The sequence below is a fragment of the Equus przewalskii genome, chromosome 17 (genome assembly GCF_037783145.1).
Source record: "Equus przewalskii isolate Varuska chromosome 17, EquPr2, whole genome shotgun sequence".
NCBI lineage: Eukaryota > Metazoa > Chordata > Mammalia > Perissodactyla > Equidae > Equus > Equus przewalskii.
Window position 1 is genome coordinate 18,394,491 of NC_091847.1, and position 19,306 is coordinate 18,413,796.

Here is a 19,306-nt window from a genome sequence, read left to right on the forward strand (position 1 = left end):
AAAGAACTAGAAAATATAAAATAGAACCAATCAGAAATGAAAAATACAATACTGGAAATGAAAATTTCACTATAGGGACTCAATAGCAGAGTAGATGATACAGAAGAAAAGATCAACAAGCTGGACAAAAGACTAGAGGAAATCAACCAAGCTGAACAGATAAAAGAAAAAAGAATTAAAAAGAATGAGACAGTCTAAGGGAACTCTGGGACAATATCAAGTGCACTAACATTCATATTATAGGTGTCCCAGAAGGAGACAAGAAAGAGAAAGGGACAGAGAATCTATTTGAAGAAGTAATGGCTGAAAACTTTCCTAACGTAAGGAAGGAAATAGACATCCAAGTACAGGAAGCACAGAGAGCACCAAACAAGATAAGCCAAAAGAGGCCCACACCAAGATACATTATAATGAAAATGTCAAGAATTAAAGGTAAAGAGAGAATACTAAAAGCCACAAGAGAAAGACAACAAGTGACATAGAAAAGAAAGCCCATAAGACTATAGGTGGACTTCTCAGCCAAAACCCTACAAGCTAGAAGAGAATGGCATGACAAACTTAAAGTGCTGAAAGGAAAAAACCTACAGCCAAGAATACTCTATCCAGCAAGGTTATCATTCAGAATGGAAGGAGAGATAAAAAGCTTCCCAGACAAGCAAAAATTACAGTTTATCACCAAGAAACCAGTTCTACAATAAATGCTGAAGGGACTTATTTAAGTGGGAAAGAGAAGACCTCAAAGAGGGATAAGATTATTATTTTTTTTAAACCAAAAAAAAAAAAAACAAGCAATAAAATCACTGGTAAAGGCAAAAATATAGTAAAGGTAGGAGATCAACGACCTATGAAGATAACATGAAAGTTAAAAAGCAAAAGTACTAAAATTACCTATTTTAATGATAAAAGGGTAATGGATAGACACATACAAAACATGAGATTAGATACAATTTCAAAAACATAAAATGTGGGAGGAGGGGAGGAAAAGAGTAGGGCTATTAGAAAGAAGTCAAGCTAAAGAGACTATCAACTCAATACAGACTGTTATATACATAGAATATTATATAGGAACCTTATGGTAATCACAAACCAGAAACTTACAATAAAAAACAAGTAAGAGGAAATAAATCAAACATATTACTAAAGAAAACCATCAAACCACAAGAGAAGAGAGCAAGAGAAGAAGAAAGGAACAGAGAAGAGCTGCTAAAACACCTAGAAAAAAGAAAGAACAAGATGGCAATAAATACATATTTGTCAATAGCTACTTTAAATGTCAATGGACTAAATGCTGTAATCAAAAGGCAGAGGGTGGCCAATTGGATAAAAAAAACAAGACCCATATATATGCTGCATACAGGAGACACACTTCAGACCTAAAGACACTCATAAACTTAAAGTGAAAGAATGGAAAATATACTCCATGCAAATGGCAAAGAAAAGAAAGCTGGGGTAGCAATACTTATACCAGACAAAATAGACTTTAAAACAAAAGCTGTAACAAGAGACAAAGAAGCACACTACATAATGATAAAGGGAACAATACAACAAGAGGATATAACACTTGTAAACATCTATGCACCCAACATAGGAGCACCTAAATATATAAAGCAATTATTAACAGACATATAAGGAGAAATAGACAGTAACACAATAATAGTGGGGTACTTTAACACTCCACTTACACCAATGGATAAATCATCCAAACAGAAGATCAATAAGGAAACATTGGCCTTAAACAACACTTTAGATCAGAATGGACTTAGTCATTCCACCCAAAAACCACAGAATACACATTCTTTTCAAATGCACGTGGAACATTCTCCAGGATTGATCACATATTAGGCCACAAAGCAAGTCTCAATAAATTTAAGAAGATGAAAATAATACCAAACATCTTATCAGACCACAAAGGTATGAAAGTAGAAATCAACAATAGGAAGAAAATAAGAAAAGCCATAAAAATGTGGAGGTTAAACAAAACGGTACTGAACAATAATTGGGTCAATGAAGAAATTTCAAAGGAGAAATCAAAAATCAGCTGGAGACAAATGAAAATGAAAATATGACATGCTAAAATATATGGGATACAGCAAAAGCTGTTCTAAGAGGGAAGTTTATAGCAATTCAGGCCTACTTCAACAAACAAGAAAAATCCCAAATAAACAATCTAACAGTGCACCTAAAGGAACTGGAAAGAGAAGAACAAAGTCCAAAATCAGCAGAAGGAAGGAAATAATAAAAATAAGAGCAGAGATAAATGAAATAGAGACTAAAAATCAATAGAAAAAAATTAATGAAACCAAGAGCTGGTTCTTTGAAAAGATAAACAAAATTGACAAACTGATAGCTAGACTCACCAAGAAAAAAAAGAGAAAAGGCTCAAATAAATAAAATCAGAAGTGAAAGAGGAGAAATTACAACAGACTCCTCAGAAATACAAAAGATTATAAGAGAATACTATGAAAAGCTATATGCCAACAAATTGGATAATCTAGAAGAAATGGATAAATTCTTAGAATCATACAACCTTCCAAAACTGGATCAAGAAGAAGTAGAGAATTTGAACAGTTGGATCACAAGTAAGGAGATTGCAACAGTAATCAAAAACCTCCCCAAAAATAAAAGTCCAGGACCAGACAGCTTCCCTGGTGAATTCTACCAAACATTCAAAGAAGACTTAATACCTATCCTTCTCAGACTGTTCCAAAAAATTGAAGAGGAGGAGAGGCGTCCTAACTCATTCTACGAAGCCTACATTATCCTGATACCAAAACCAGACAAGGACAACACAAAAAAGGAAAATTATAGGCCAATATCACTGATGAACATCCATGCAAAAATCCTCAACAAAATACTAGCAAATCAAAAGCAACAATATATTTAAAAAAATCATACATCATGATCAAGTGAGTTTTATTCCAGGGATGCAGGGATGTTTCAACATTTGCAAATCAATCAACATAACACACCACATTAACAAAATGAAGAATAAAAATCACATGATCATCTCAATAGATGCAGAGAAAGTATTTGACAAGATACAGCATCCATTTATGATAAAAACTCTAAATAAAATGGGTATAGAAGGAAAATACCTCAACATAATAAAGGCCATATATGATGAACCCACAGCTAATATCATTCTCAATGGAGAAAAACTGAAAGATATCCCTCTAAGAACAGGAACCAGACAAGGATGCCCACTGTCACCACTCTTATTTAACATAGTATTGGAAGTCCTAACCAGAGCAATCAGGCAAGAATAGGAAACAAAAGAGATCCAAATTGGAAAAGAAGTAAAACTGTCACTGTTTGTAGACGACATGATTTTATATATAGAAAATCCTAAGGAATCCACTAAAAAACTTTTAGAAATGATAAATGAATACAGTCAAGTCACAGTATACAAAATCAACATACAAAAATCAGTTGTGTTTCTGTACACTAACAAAGAAGTAACAGCAAGAGAAATTAAGAATACAATCCCATTTAACAATTGCAACAAAAAGAATAAAATAACTAGGAATAAACTTAACCAAAGAGGTGAAAGATCTGTACACCAAAAACTATAAAACATTGTTGAAAGAAATTGAAGAAGACACAAAGAAATGGAAAGATATTCTGTGCTCTTGGATTGGAAGAATTAACGTCATTGAACTGTCCATACTTCCTAAAGCAAACTATAGATCCAACACAATCCCTATCAAAGTTCCAACAACATTTTTTACAGAAATAGAACAAAGAACCCTAAAATTTATATGGAACAGCAAGAGACCCCAAATAACCAAAGCAATCCTGAGAAAAAAGAACAAAGCTAGAGGTATCACACTCCCTGATTTCAAAATATACTACAAAGCCATAGTAACCAAAACAGCACGGTACTGGCAGAAAAACAGACACACAGATCAATGGAATGGAATTGAGAGCCCAGAAATAAACCTACACTTTTATGGACAGCTAATTTTTGACAAGGGAGCCATGAGCATACAGTGGAGAAAGGAGGGTCTCTTCAATAAATGGTTTTGGGAAAACTGGACAGCCACATGCAAAGGAATGAAAGCAGACCATTATCTTACACCATGCACAAAAATCAACTCAAAATGGATTAAAGGCTTGAATGTAAGACCTGAAACCATGAAACTTCTAGAAGAAAACATAAGCAGTACACTCTTTGACATCAGTCTTAGCAGCATATTTTCAAGTGCCATGTCTGACCAGGCAAGGGAAACAAAAGAAAAAATGAACAGATGGGACTACATCAAAGTAAAAAGCTTCTGCACAGCAAAGGAAACCATCAACAAAACGAAAAGACAACCTAACAATTGAGAGAAGATTTTTGCAAACTATATCAGATAAGGGGTTAATATACATAATATACAAAGAACTCATACAGCTCAACAAAAAACCAACAACCCAATTAAAAAATGGGCAAAAGATCTGAACAGAGATTGCTCCAAAGAAGATATACCAATGGCCAACAGGCACATGAAAAGATGCTCAACATTATTGGCTATCAGAGAAATGCAAAACAAAACTACAATGAGATATCACCTCACTCCGGTCAGAATGGCTATAATGAAAAGACAGGAAACAACAAGTGTTGGAGATGATGTGGAGAGAAGGGAACCCTCGTACACTGCTGGTGCGAGTGCAAACTGGTGCAGCCACTATGGAAAGCAGTATGGAGTTTCCTCAGAAAATTAAGAATAGATCTACCATATGATCCAGCTATTCCACTGCTGGGTATTTATCCAAAGAACTTGAAAACACAAATGCATAAAGATACATGCACCCCTATGTTCATTGCAGCATTAATCACAATATCCAAGACTTGGAAGCAGCCTAGGTGCCCATCAAGGGATGAATGCATAAAGAAGATGCAGTATATATACACAATGGAATACTACTCAGCCATAAGAAATGATGAAATCCAGCCATTTGTGACAATGTGGATGGACCTTGAGGGTATTATGCTAAGTGAAATAAGTCAGAGGAAGAAAGTCAAATACCATATGATCTCATACATAAGTAGAAGATAAAAACAACAACAAACAAACACATAGCCATAGCCACAGAGATTGGATTGGTGGTTACCAGAAGGGAAGAGGGGAGGGAGGAGGATGAAAGGGGTAATTAGGTACACTCGTGTGGTGATGGATTATAATTAGTCTTTGGGTGGTGAACATGATGTAATCTACACAGAATTCAAAATATATTATGATGCACACGAAAAAAATAATAAAGTAAAATAGAGATACAAAAAAAGATGTATCAAGAAAGTTTAATAGTTATCATCTATTTATTCTTTGATGATTGGATTAAGTGCATAATGTTCTAATCTACTTGAAATAAATTGGATGTTGTAATGATTCTCAAAATAAAAAGGACAAGTAGCCTTTTTACATTATTGGTTAAAGGGCAGACTAGTGTCAAGGCTAACAATCAACTGAGTGGGTTTTTTTTAAAGGTATGTTTTGTTTTGTTTTGTTTTTGGTGAGGAAGATTAACCTTGAGCTAACATCTGTTGCCAATCTTCCTCCTTTTTTTTCCTCCCCAAAGCCCCAGTACATAGTTGTAAGTCCTTCTAGGTCTTCTATGTGGGATGCCACCACAGCATACCTTGATGAGCAGTGTGTAGGTCCCTGCCCAGGATCTGAACTGACGAACCCTAGGTCACTGAAGTGGAGTGCGTGAACTTAACCACTACACCACGAGGCCGGCCCCCAATTGAGTGGGTTTTATAGGAAGGGTTCCTAAGCTTACTAAATTGTATTAAAAATTGCTCAAGTATTTTATCAGGAATGGTAATTATTCCCAAAGAAGAACAGCTAGTGGTATCAGACCACAAAGTTCTGCCCAGCTCAGGTTTAAGACGACTTTCTTTCTCACATTTGTGGGGGGGCGACCTATGCCATGCTAAGGAATTTGGGCTTTACCTTCTAGACAATGGGAAATTATTGAAGGATTTTAAGCAGGGATGTAGCATGATCAGATCTGTATTTTTAAAACAGCATTCTCTCCAGTTAGGTATTAATTAAAATGGATGCGACTGGAATCAGGGAGATCAATTAGAAGACTATAGTAGTGGCCCAGTTTAATGCAATAAACATCCACTCTATACCAGGAATTTTGCTCAGAGCTAGAGACACAGTTTCTGTCACAGTTCTTAGCTAAGTAGAGGAGATGTGGACAAAAGCCTGGCTCCACAGCACACTAGCCATGCAACTCTAGGCAAGTTAGTTATCATCTCTGTTTCCTCATCTGTTGAATGACAATAATAACAGGACTGATCTCATAGGAAGCTTATGAGGATTAAATGAGTTAATGACAGAATAAATGAGTAAATGGCTTAGAACAGCATCCTGCACATAGTAAGCAATCAATAAATGTTAGATATTGTTATTGTTATTATTATTATAAGAGATTATCTCATAGCAATGTAATAAGTGCTATTAATAAAAGTACATTTAGGGCACTTCAGTACAGAAGTCACCCTTGGCTGAGCTAAGAAGTGGTAAGAGCCTGAGTTAAGGGAAGAACTGGGGAAGTGGAGGGGAAGTGATGGGTACAAAAAATGATATAGAGGTAGAATCCAAAGGCCTTAGTGATCCATGAGATTTTGGAGTGAGGGAGCAGAAGGAGTCCAACATGACTCCCAGGTTTCTGGCTTGGGCAATTTTCCTTCACCAGAAGGAAAAAGAGGTTTGGTTTCATCCTCTATCAAATAATCATGCATTAGGCATTAGAACTTGTGAAATTACCCAATTAATACCCAAGATACAATTCCCAATTAACTGTGGCAAAAATGTTATACAAACATAATCAGAATTACTACTTAACATCTTCAGTTGAAAAAAGACACTATTATGGTGGACACATTAAAATCCTAAACTCAGTTATGGTGTAAGTCTAATTAATTGCTCAAGGTTGAGTTTTTTCCAAATGTCCCATATTTTTGGTCCCATATCTATGACTTATTAATTCAGACGAATATAACATAGGTTAATTGAGGCCAAGAACATGGGTTAGTTCAGTGGTTCTCAACCCCAGTTGTACATTAGAATCACCTGGGGCTCTTTTAGAAAAATAGGCCCACCCCCAGATACAATGATTTAATTGATTTGGGGTAGGGTCTGGGGTGGGTACTTCTTTAAGTCTCCCTAGGTGATATTAATATACAAGTAGAGTTGAGAAACATTGGGTTAGACGTCAGTAAGAATCTAGACTTTAGAGTCACAAGGAACCTTAGAAACATTCTAGTTCAGTGTTTTCAAACTTTGTTTTTAATACATAAAAACCTATGGTCAAACGAAGTCTTATAATAATGTGTTAACAAGTAAAACAGAGAAAGGTAGAGTTGTTCTAATTATGGAGTGGGGTGAGTAGGGAAGTTTTGTCTAGCAGGCCTCCCTTCCTCCCCTCTTCTCTCTCCCTTCATATTCCATTTACGCTGTTCCCCTTCCCTCTAGCCTCCAAGAATTCTCTGTATAATACAGTTTAAAAACAGTCCTTAGGACTAAAAACTGTCATTCACTCATTCGTGAAATATTTTTAAGCTCTAACAACATGATTGGTGCTATATGGTGTAGGGGAGGAAGACATTTCCTCTTCCCAAATGGGGGTTCGTCTGGCCGGAGAGCGAATTAAATTCACATGGGACAGAATAGCAAGAGAAAATTAAACAAAGCTTTATGAGGAACCATGGCCCAGGGCCTTTCTTCCCGAAGGAAGAAAGGGCACCGAAGAAGTGGGGTGCACACAGTGGTTATATACCCCCAAACAGGGTGTTTCACATGTGATTGAAATGTCCCTCCCACAATAGTCACAAGATTGCCCTGTGGGCACAGCGCTTGATGGACACAGCAGGTAGTGGTCTGCTGTCTCAGAGGGCGTAGCCGGAGGCAAGTCGATTGTCTGGAGCTGGGTGGTCACAGGTGAGCTCAGCAATCAGTTCCTAGCCTAAAGAAAGATGCTCAATCCTTAAAAAATGCCGAAGTTGGGAGGGGGAGGGAAGTCAGTTACAGGAGGTTACCAGACAAGCACAATAAAATGCAGATTTTAAGTCCTTGCCTTTGGTATTGATTAAGAGTTTTCAGAGAGAAGGTCATCGCCTTTCTTCTTCCTGGTACAGAGAGGGAGGCACCTTTTACAGATAGAGATTTACCTTACAAATGTAAACGTGTCCTAACAAAGGGCAAGTTCCATTCCTCAGAGCCTCCTTGCCTGACCCAGTTTATCAAAAGCAATGAGCCTCAAATAATCCTGATGCCAAAGAGACATATCTTGGGGTGGCCAATTTCAGGTCCCCACAATGGGAATAATTCATATTTTAGAGGGGAAGACAGACAAGATTACAAGTGTATTTAGAAGAAAATATAGGGAAATTCATCTACATCTTGGAAGTAGAGAAAACTTTTCTAATGATAACTCAAAATCTAGAAATTGTAAGGAAAATACTAATAAATTTGGTTAAAAAAATTTTGCAAGGCAGTAAAATATTATAAGCAAAGTAAGTCAAATGACAAACTGAGAAAATATTTGTAACATAAATCATAGAAGAGTTAAATCTCTAATACGTAAAGAGTTTCTAAAAATAGGTAAGAAAACAAACAATAACCCTACATAAACTGCAGAAGATCTAGTCAACCTCATGCATAAGAAAAATAAAAATTAAAACTATACTGAGATACCATTTTTCACTTAACAGATGAGCAGAGGAGTGTAACTAGAGTTAAAGAGGGTATTTTGTTTTGATAAAAAGGTCAATTCATCAGTAAGACACAATAATCACAAACAAGTATGTGCTAATAAAAGAGCTTCAAAATTCTTGAAACAAAAACTGGCATCATTAAAGGGAAAAATAGACAAATTCATAAACATGGTTGAAGATTTTAATACCCATCTCTCAGTGATTGAGAAAAAAACTATCAGTAAGGATATTGAATATCAAAATAGCACTATTAACTACTTTGACTTAATCGATATTTACAGAATATCACTCGCAAAAACTACAAGTATATATTCTTTTTAAGTACATATGGGACCTTTACCAAACTAAACTATATGCTAGGTCTTAAATCAAGTCTCAATACTTTCAAAAGGCTGAAATCTTACAGAATATGTTCTATGACCAGCAGATATAATTTAAAAATAACAATAATAAAATATTTGGATATTAAACCACATACTTATAAATAATCCATGGAACAGAGAAAAAAAATCCCAAAAAGAAGAAAATATTTTAAATGGATGATAATGAAAATACAACATATGAAAATTTGTGAAATGCAGCCCTGGTAATGCATAGAAGAAAATGTATAGGTTTAAATGCTTACACTGGAAAAGAAGAAAGGTGAAAAATTAATGACTTATGACTCAACTTTAAGAAACTAGAAGGGCAGAAAATTAAACTCAGATTGAGCTTACAAAAGGAAATGATAAAGCTAAGAGCAAAAATCAAAGAATAGAAACAAGACAAACAATAAAAAGAATTAATAAATCAAAAGTTGGTTTTTTGAAGAGATTAGTAACATAGATAAACTCCTAGGAAGATTGATCAAGCGAAAAAAGAGAGAAAACACAAATTACTAATCTCAGAGATAAAGGTGGGCTATAACTACAGATCATACAGTCATTAAAAGGGTACCAAGAGAATATTATAAGTTTATGCCACTAAATTTTATAAATTACAATAAATGAAAAAATTTCTTGAAAAAACAATTTACCAAAACTATTATATGTATTAAAGGCATCCAAGCTAAGAGATATGAGATACTTGCTATTTTTTCACCATCCATTTACTTTTTCATTCAATGCATCTTATTTTCTCTGCATCACTCCATTGAAAGTACACTTAATAAGGTTGCCAAATCCAATAGACACTCTTTAGTCCTTATCTTTTTCATGTTCTTCTAAGGCATTAGTTATTGAAAATTTTATTCTTCAAATATCTCTCATTGCATTTTTTCTAATGCCACCTTTTTCTGCATCTTCTTGGGAGCTCTCTGCCTCCTTCTGTCCTCCATTTTCACAACCACTCCACCCCCAGTGTTGATGTTCCCTATAGCTCTATCCTTAGCCCTCATCAGAAACCACAAAGGTCAGAAGACAGTGGAAGACATATTTAAAGCACTGAAAGAAAAAAAGTGATCAAGAACTCTATATCCAGCAAAAACATCCTCAAAAAATGAGGAGAAATGGAGACATTCTCAAATAAACAAAAACCCAGAGAATTCATCACTAGTAGATTTGCCATACAAGAAATGCTAAAGGGTGTCCTTCAGGCTGAAATGAAATGACATTACACAGAGAAGAAATCACAAGGGAAATTAGAAAATATTTAAGACAAATACAATACAAAACACAACATTCCAAAAACCATGGGAAGCAGCAAAGCAGTACTTACTGGGAAATTTATGGCAGTAAAATGCCTATATTGAAAAGAATAAAGATCTCAAATCAATAGCCTAGCCTTCCACCTTAAGAAACTAGAGAAAACTAAACCCAAAGCAAGCATAAGGAAGGAAATAATAAATATTAGAGCAGATATAAAAGAAATATAAAATGGAAAAACAACAGGGAAAATTAACAAACCCAAAACTTAGTTCTTTGAGAAGAACAACAAAATTGGTAAACCTTTAACTAGACTGGCCAAGAAAAAAAAGAGAAGATTCAAGTTACTAAAATTGGAAATGAAAAAGGAGGGTATTACTACAGACCTTACAGAAATAAAAAGAATTATAAGGAAAAACTATGAGCAATTGCTAACAAATTAGATTACTTAAGTGAAATGAAATTCCCAGAAAGACTACAGAAACTGACTCCACAAGAAATAGGACATCTGAAGGGACCTGTAACAAGTAAAGAGACTGAGCTAGTAATTTAAAAATTTCCCACAATGGTAAGCCCAGGACCAGATGGCTTCACTGGTGAATTCTACCAAAATTTTTAAAAAGAATTACAACCAATCCTTCACAAACTCTTTGAAAAAATACAAAAGAAGGCAACACTTTCTAACTTATTCTATGAGGCCAGCATTACCTTGATACCAAAACCAAAGTAATCACCAGAAAACTACAGACCAATATCCCTTATGAATATAACTGTAAATTTGCCCAACAATATCTATTAAACTGAATCCAGCAACATATAAAAAGAATTATACACCACGACCAGTTTGGATTTATCCCATGAATGCAAGGTTGTTTCAACATATAAAAATCAATCAATATAATACACCATATTAATAGAATAAAGGGCAAAAACTACATGATCATCTCAACGGATGCAGAAAAAGCATTCAACAAGATCTAATAGCCTTTCATGATAAAAACACTCAACAACTAGTGGAAGGGAATTTTGTTAACCTGATGAAGGGCACCTATGAAAAACCCACAACTAACATCATGCTTAATGGTGAAAGACTGAAAGGTTCTGCTCTTCTCACTTCTATTTAACATTGTACTGGAGATTCTAGCCAGGGCAAATTAGGAAAGAAAAATAATTAAGAGGCATTCATATTGGAAAGGAAGAAGCAAAATTATTTGCAGATGACATGACCTTGTATATAGAAAATTCTAAAGAATGTACAAACAAACTGTCAAGGCTAATAAACACATTCTGCAAGATTGTAGGACACAAGATAAATATACAAAAATTAATTGTATTACTATATTGTGTTAATTGTTTTACTATAGATTAGCAATGAATAATCCATAAATGAAATTGGAGAAACAATTCCATTTATAATAGCATCCAAAAGAATAAAACACTTAGGAATAAATTCAACTAAAGAAGTGCAAGACATAAACAATAAACTACCAAATTAAAGAAGACCTAAATAAATGAAAAGACATCTTGTTTATGGAAAACTTAATATTGTTGAATGGCAATACTCTCCACATTGATCTACAGATTCAGTGCAATGTCTATCAAAAATCCAGGTGCCTTTTTTTTTTTTGCAGGAATTGACAAGTTGACCCTAAAATTCATATGGAAATTCAGGGGACCCAGAATAGCCAGAACAATCTTGAAAAAGAACAACGAAGTTGGAGGATTCACACTTCCAATTTCAAAACTTTCTACATAGATACAGTAATCAAAACTGTGTGGTACTGGCATAGGGACAGTAATAAAGATCAACTGATTTTGAAGAAAGGTGCCAATACGATTCAATGAGGAAAGAATAGTCCTTTCAACACATTGTATTGGGACAACAGGATATCCATATGCAAAAAAATAAAGTTGGACTCCTTTACACCATACACAAAAATTAGTGCAAAATGAATCAAAGACTTAAATGGAAGAGCTAAAATTACAAACTCTCAAAGAAAACACAGTTGTAACCTTTGTGACCTTGGATTAGGCAATAATTTCTTAAATATGACACCAAAAGTACAAGCAACCAAAGGAAAAAAATAGATAAATTAGACTTCCTCAAAATTTAAAACTTTTGTGTTTCAAAATATGCTATCAATAAAGTGAAAAGATAACCCAAAGAATGAAGAAAATATTTGTAAATCATATATCCGATAAATCTCTAGTATTCAGAAAATATAAGGAACTCTTACAATTATAAAAAGAAAACACATGCCCTTGAATAGACACAAAGGATCTGAATAGATACTTTTCCAAAGACATACAAATGGCCAATGAGCACATGAAAAGACGTTCAACATAGTCATTAGAGAAATGCAAATCAAAACCATAGTGAGATACTACTTTACACCTACTATGATGGGTATAATAAAAAATATGGACAATAACAAGTGTTGTTGAGGGTTTGGAGAAATTGGAACATTCATACATTGCTAATGGGAATGTAGAGTGCTGTAGCCACCACGGAAAAAGTTCTTCAAAATGTTGAATGGACTTACCGTATGACCTAGCAATTCCACTCCTAGGTGTATACTCAGTAGAAATGAAGACATATGAGCACACAAAACCTTGTACACAAATGTTCAGAGGAGCATTATCATTATAGCCAAATATTAGAAACAACCAAATGTCCATCATCTGCTGAATAGATTTAAAAATGTGATATATCTATATAAGGGAACATTATTCAGACTAAAAAGGAATGAAGTACTGATTCAGGCTAAAAGATGGACGAACCTTGAAAACAGTATACTAAATGAAAGAAGGTGACATACTACACGATTCCAGAGGGTAAATTAGTGTCCTCCAGGGGCTAGAGGAAGGAGGGAACGGGGAGTGCCTACTAATGGGTATGGGGGTTACTTTTTGGGGTGATAAAAATGTTTTGGAAATAGATTGTGTAAATGATTACACGAATTCATGAATATACTAAAACCCATTGAACTGTACACTTTTAAAGGGTAAACTTTATGGTATTTGAATTCTATCTCCAAAAAAAAAGAAGGGAGATCGCCCACATCCCTTAATCCTAGTCTTCTTTCCCAAAGATAACTGATGTTACTTGTTTCTTGGGTACCATTCCTGAAATAGACTGGATACATACAAACACATATTTCTATGTCTACAGGTCCCTTGTTAAACAGAAATATGAGCATAGCAGACACATTGTCCTGGACGTTTTTTTCCTCTTTACAATACAACTTCAAGATCATTCCTCTTTACAATATAACTTGGTGATTATTCCATTTCAGCTTATGTAAGCATTCCTCATTCCTTTTTATTTTTGGATATCCTATAGCTTAGTTTGCTAGTCTTTTGCTGCTACAAATAATGTTGCAATTAATTTCCTTGTATATATTTCCATTATATGTGTATAAGTGGGATACGTTTCTAGAAGTAAAATTTCTGGTAGACAATGTGTTTTTCTTCTTTTATATTGATAGACTGCCATTATGGATTTAATGACTCTCTTTCTCACTAGATTATGAGTTCTCTGAAGACAGGGACCATCTCTGTTTGATGGACCAAGATAATCTAGATTCTAGCACATTGCCTGACACATTGCTTTACATGTTTGTAGATGGACACACCTGTGTGCTTTATCATACAAAGTGTAAAATGGATATTTAAAGCTACATCTTTCAAAAAAACAGATAAAAATCCAGTTTATAGAAATGAGAATTGTTTGGGGGGTTGAGTTTTTTGCTTTGTTTTTGTTTTTTTACTTTTTTCATCCAGTTGTTCTCTATTTTTTCCTTCTCAACCTTAGTATGTTTTCAAAAATTATGCAATGTATCATTCTAAGAAATATGTAATCCTTAATTTCATCTGAAGACATTAATGTGTTTTATTTAGTAAATGCCCTGTGTGTTGTATTTGCATATTCTGTATTTCAGTTATCTAAAGAAAAGAAGGGAGGAGGAGAGTTGATTTGCAACTTTAAGAGACCTAATAGTGACACCTACTGGAGAAAATGTCAGAATAGGTTTTTAATCTGTTAAATCTTTTAAATTTTAGATCAGTTTGTTCTATTAATCAGGAGGAAATCTGTTATTTTACCACAGGCGTGCTTGTAATAGGTAAATGGAATTACATTTACAGGAGGTTGTTTGATGTTCTATAAAATTGCTGATTAAAAAGAAACTTTTTTTCAGGATAAAGTCATTTTGGGAACCGATTACCCCTTTCCACTAGGTGAGCTGGAACCTGGGAAACTGATAGAGTCCATAGAAGAATTTGATGCTGAAACAAAGGTATATGCCTTTTTCTTCATGGTTTTCTCCCTGAGTTTTCCTGCTCTAATTGTGTTTGGTTTCAGAGCACTTTGATCCTTGAGAACAAAGAACAGGGGAACCATTACACTTAATACTCCTTGAACTCTTACTCAATTTCCAGAAATAGAAAATTATTTAAGGGCAAAGGAAAGTAAAAAAGCTGAAAGTCAACCTAGTACAACTAAATACATAAAGCCTAGAAAGAAAACTGTAAAGAAGCATATCATCACATATTTATGTTTGCATGTTAGATAAATAAGAAAAAGTCTAAATTCTTCCTTTAATAGTCCTGATACAAATCTACCAGTCTCAAAGTTGTAATGATTCTAGTTATTTGAACACTGAGACTGAAGTCTTGATTAACAAGGACTCAAGGAGCCAGAACCTTCAGTAACTGACTTTTTTCTTTCTGAATTTGACTTTTAGGGTCAGTAAATGTGCCATAATGGCTGCCATTGCCTATTCTACTGCCAGGCTCCTGAACCAAGATGAGTTTAAGGACATCTTAATACAATGTCCTCAGATTCCCTCTCTTTTCTCATCCCCTTGCCATCCCACCCCCAAATCCCAACAAAATAATTCTTCCTGAGGGCTTCACTACCAACCATTATAGGATCAGAGATGGCCAAAAATGAAAATATGGGGATATATAAACTCTTAACAAATCTTACCTAAGTCTTTGTCGTAATCCTTTTGTATAATTCTTGGCTTTCTTCTAAACTAGAATCCAAAAGTTCCCTTGGACTCTAATTCTCTGCTTTAATCATTAAGGATAGAGCTCATCAAATCTCGGTAGGCTTGAAACACCTTAACGGATGCCAAGAAGAGTCCATTCTGATACATACTAATTGCAAGTTATTAACTGGGAAAGCTCAGACTGCTTTACACAGAAAGCATCCCCTTTGGCACTTCACCACCTTAAGGCACTAAAAGTGTTGAATTGTTAAATATTTACTTTTTAAAGTATGAAGCTGTACTAAGATTTTTTTACTTTTTACAACAAGGGTTGAAAATGAAAAACTTTCTATAAAGTTATCCAAAATTAAACTGAAACCACATTACTCTAAGTATCCATATCCAAGTATGACTAAGACTTTAATGGAAAAATAATTACTATTTTATGTGTTTTTTATTATTTAATTTTATGTGCTTATCACTTTCAAGTTTTCAAAAAACCTTGCATAAAAATTTTATACTGTCACAAATTCACATGATATTCTGTACAAGGTTATTCATTGTAACATTGTTTGTGATAAAAAGACTGAAAACAACCTACAGGGGAATACTTAAATAAATAATAATATATCCATACAATGGAATCTATACAGCAATAAAGCATATTAAAAATCAATTTCAAAGATATTTTAAATTAAAAAATCAAGGTGCAAAACAATGCAGATACTTCCATTTATGTATAGTATACTATCCATTTGTGAACAAAAAATTTATATACCTAAATATCAGCATTTGCTTATATATGCATAAAATATCTCTGGAAGCACAGACAAGAAACTGATAACTCTGGGAAGAAAAAGTAGTGGTTGGGTGGCAGTAGTGGAAGGAAGTGTCTATTTTATACCTTTTGAATTTTGAACCATGTGAAGGTAAATTTCACTAAAAAAAATTTTAAATTAAGTAAACAAATCCATTTGATGAACACAATACTGAGAAGTAGACAGGCAGATGCAGTCCACGATGTAGATGCAGAGGAGGAAAACAAGACCTGGAAGTTGAGTGATTCGCCAAAGGTGATACAACTCTTGGATTATACAGCACATGTGCCCAACCCAAATCTCCTGACTCCAGGATCAGATCTCCACCCAAGACACCAAAGTGTATCTCCTTCAAAGGGTACTTGGTACCAACCTATTTTTAAAAGTAAAGCAAATGGTTTCTCAGCGCAGCAATAGTCACTTCTGAAATCTTCCATTAGAGGAGGATGGGCCAAGTGTGGATCAAGGAAGAACCCTGAGTAAGAGGTCCCTGCCTCAAATCCACTCTTCATGGCTGTGCAAGAACCCTGAAGTGGTCATGATATGCAGATACACATTAATGGTATGGATGGTACACAACCCCATACATGTTTCCTTCCATCCTCAGCTACGTGCCTGCCCTTAGCAAACCGGACATATATCATTTAGGGTATCACAAAGTTACCTTCAAATCACAGAAGTTCTTTCTGTGGAGCTGGTCTAGTCTGTAGCTGGGGAGAAGGTGAAGAAAAATTTGGCAGTCCTTTTCTCATGTGAAATTTATAAATGTACATATTTGTACAATATTCGGAGACTCTTCATCTATATATCACTTTTCTTGCTTCAGAAGAGCTTAACTTTTATTCAGGGCCATGTGAAAGGACAACACATATGACTAGAAGCTGGGGGATGGCTGGATGACATCTGGGCACTATTTCCAGCTCTCTTGTCCCACAGACCTACACTGTACCTTTTCTCTGAATTTGCCTCCAAATAGTCCTGAAAACCCATTGGAGGGACCTGTAGACATTTCCAAAGAAGAGCATTTTCCTAAGAGGGCTCTCCCCCTTATAATTCTCCTCCTTTTCTCCTACAACCAAATTGCAAACTTAGTTTTCAGACAGTGGGGCAAAACCTGGGTGAAGAGATTCATTGTTTAACCTGCTAATATTTTGTTTCTCACATTAGGGAATTGATTTTTTTAAAGCCTGATAAAGACACTCAATAAAGGACCAAAAAACAACCATTTAATAATGCTTTAAAATAAAACCTTTTCTTTTCTTTTTCAGGACAAACTCAAGGCTGGCAACGCCCTAGCATTTTTGGGTCTTGAGAGAAAACTATTTGAATGACCGAATTTACTCCAAAAGCAACCTTTCCAGAAGCTATTTTGTTTTTGTTTTTAAATACATATCACACATGCTTTAGTAAAATGCTATTTTGAACTATTTTATCCAGAAATAGAATATCCCCAAATATTCTAAATTATTCATAAGAAAAATGACTCATGTGTTTTCATTCTGAAAAACAGTATATTAATTCATGTGTAAATAAAAAATGATTTTCTCAGGGCTTTTTAAATTAATGGCAGAAATAAAAAGCAAAATGTCATTAATGATTTATATGGAGAAATCAAAACCAGATTCATCCTAGAGGGCTCAGGTAGGTTTCCACTTTGAGCAAGTGCATATGAACAGGGCCCAATAACCTATTTCTAGTCACTTTTAACACCTTCCATCAGCCCAGAACTGAGCTGGGAATGCTTTAGATTCCACAAAATAAATGATGTACATATTCCATAACCCCCAGGAGCTTATAGTCCAATTAAGGAAGCAAGACACATGTTCGTGGAATAATTAGTAAGCAATTCCACATGAGTGTCACAGAAGTTTCAACAAGAAAAATTCCCTTGGACTCAAACTGTTAAGCAGATCTTCACAGAAGTTGGAACTTGGGCTGAGTCTAGAAGTCCATCCATAATTGTTTAGAATTGGAGGATGGGAAACAGATAGAAAGGCAAAACTATGGGAACACAGGTTTCAGACTGAATGAGAACTTAGCCATTCTGGAGAAAACTTGCAGTCTGTAATTTATTTTTACCAGAAGCTCTTTTAATTTAAAATACTGAGTAGAGTGTGTAAAGCTGGCTGTGGAGGTTGAACAGGGCAACACCAGGGTAGCCTTGTTTTACTTACTTCTTTTATGGTCATCCCACTTGAGCTGCTGAAAATGAACGTGGTCCTGGGAGGGGTGATGAACATCTGTGGTTCATGTACTTCTGGCATGTATGCTAAAATCAAATATAATTTTTCAAAATTACCCTCTTGCTTTAGATTCTTTCATATTTCTTTTCCCATCCGTTAGCCCAGAAGATCAAGAGTTGAGTGTTGGCATGTAATTTGCACTGATCTAATTTTTGCTAAACTACACTCATCTCACTATTTTCACATTATTTAGTTCATTATTCCATCTCTTTCTCACTCCTCCTGTTTCTTTCTAGGACTCTACCCACTCAGCACTCTTCTTATTACTCCAATCTCCCTAAAAAAAAAAAAGTTGAGCAAAACAACATGGAGCATATGTTATTATTTTTTTCTTCCCCACTATTTGGGAAAAATGTCTATTCCTTTTTAAACATTCTATATTTGAGCACTTTTTAACATAGTGTTTACTTAGTGTTTTATTATGGAAGGTAACCTGATCACTTTATTCAATATGCTTGATAGATAGATAGATAGATAGATAGATAGATAGATAGATAGATAGATAAATGGGCATATTCATATTCCCAGAGTGTTTATGTGATGTGCCAGGGCTGAAAGACTGTTCCAGGCACCAGGGATATAGAAGTAAACACAAAGGAAAAAATTCCTTCTCTGATGAAGCCTACAATCTGGAGGGTAAGAAACATAAATAAAGAAGGGAGGAAGAAAGAGAGAGGAGAAATGGAGAGGAGGGAAGGAAGGAAATTTTTCTTACTCTGATGAACACTATGAAGAAATTTAAAAAAGGGAAATGTATAGAGAGTGAACAGGGGAAGAATAGGAGATAAGACATTAAATCGTGGGGCCAGAGAAAGCCTCTTTAAAGAGGACTTTGAACTAAGGCTTGAGTGATAGGAGGCAATAGCCATGAAGAAGAGCCTTCCAGACAAAGTACAAAGGCTCTGAGGCAGGAAAGAGC

At 34.9% G+C, this 19,306-nt stretch overlaps 1 protein-coding gene across 1 annotated transcript in view; it reads left to right on the top strand.

Annotated features, from left to right (window-relative positions):
- ACMSD (aminocarboxymuconate semialdehyde decarboxylase) overlaps positions 1–18,442 on the top strand; it is a 70,172-nt gene extending 51,730 nt beyond the window's left edge. The window contains exons 9-10 of the mRNA XM_008531613.2: positions 14,532–14,630; positions 17,413–18,442. Coding sequence (XP_008529835.2) covers positions 14,532–14,630; positions 17,413–17,475 — 162 coding nt within the window. The 3' untranslated portion in view covers positions 17,476–18,442. The remainder of the gene's footprint in view (positions 1–14,531; positions 14,631–17,412) is intronic.
- The last annotated feature ends 864 nt before the right edge of the window (positions 18,443–19,306 follow it).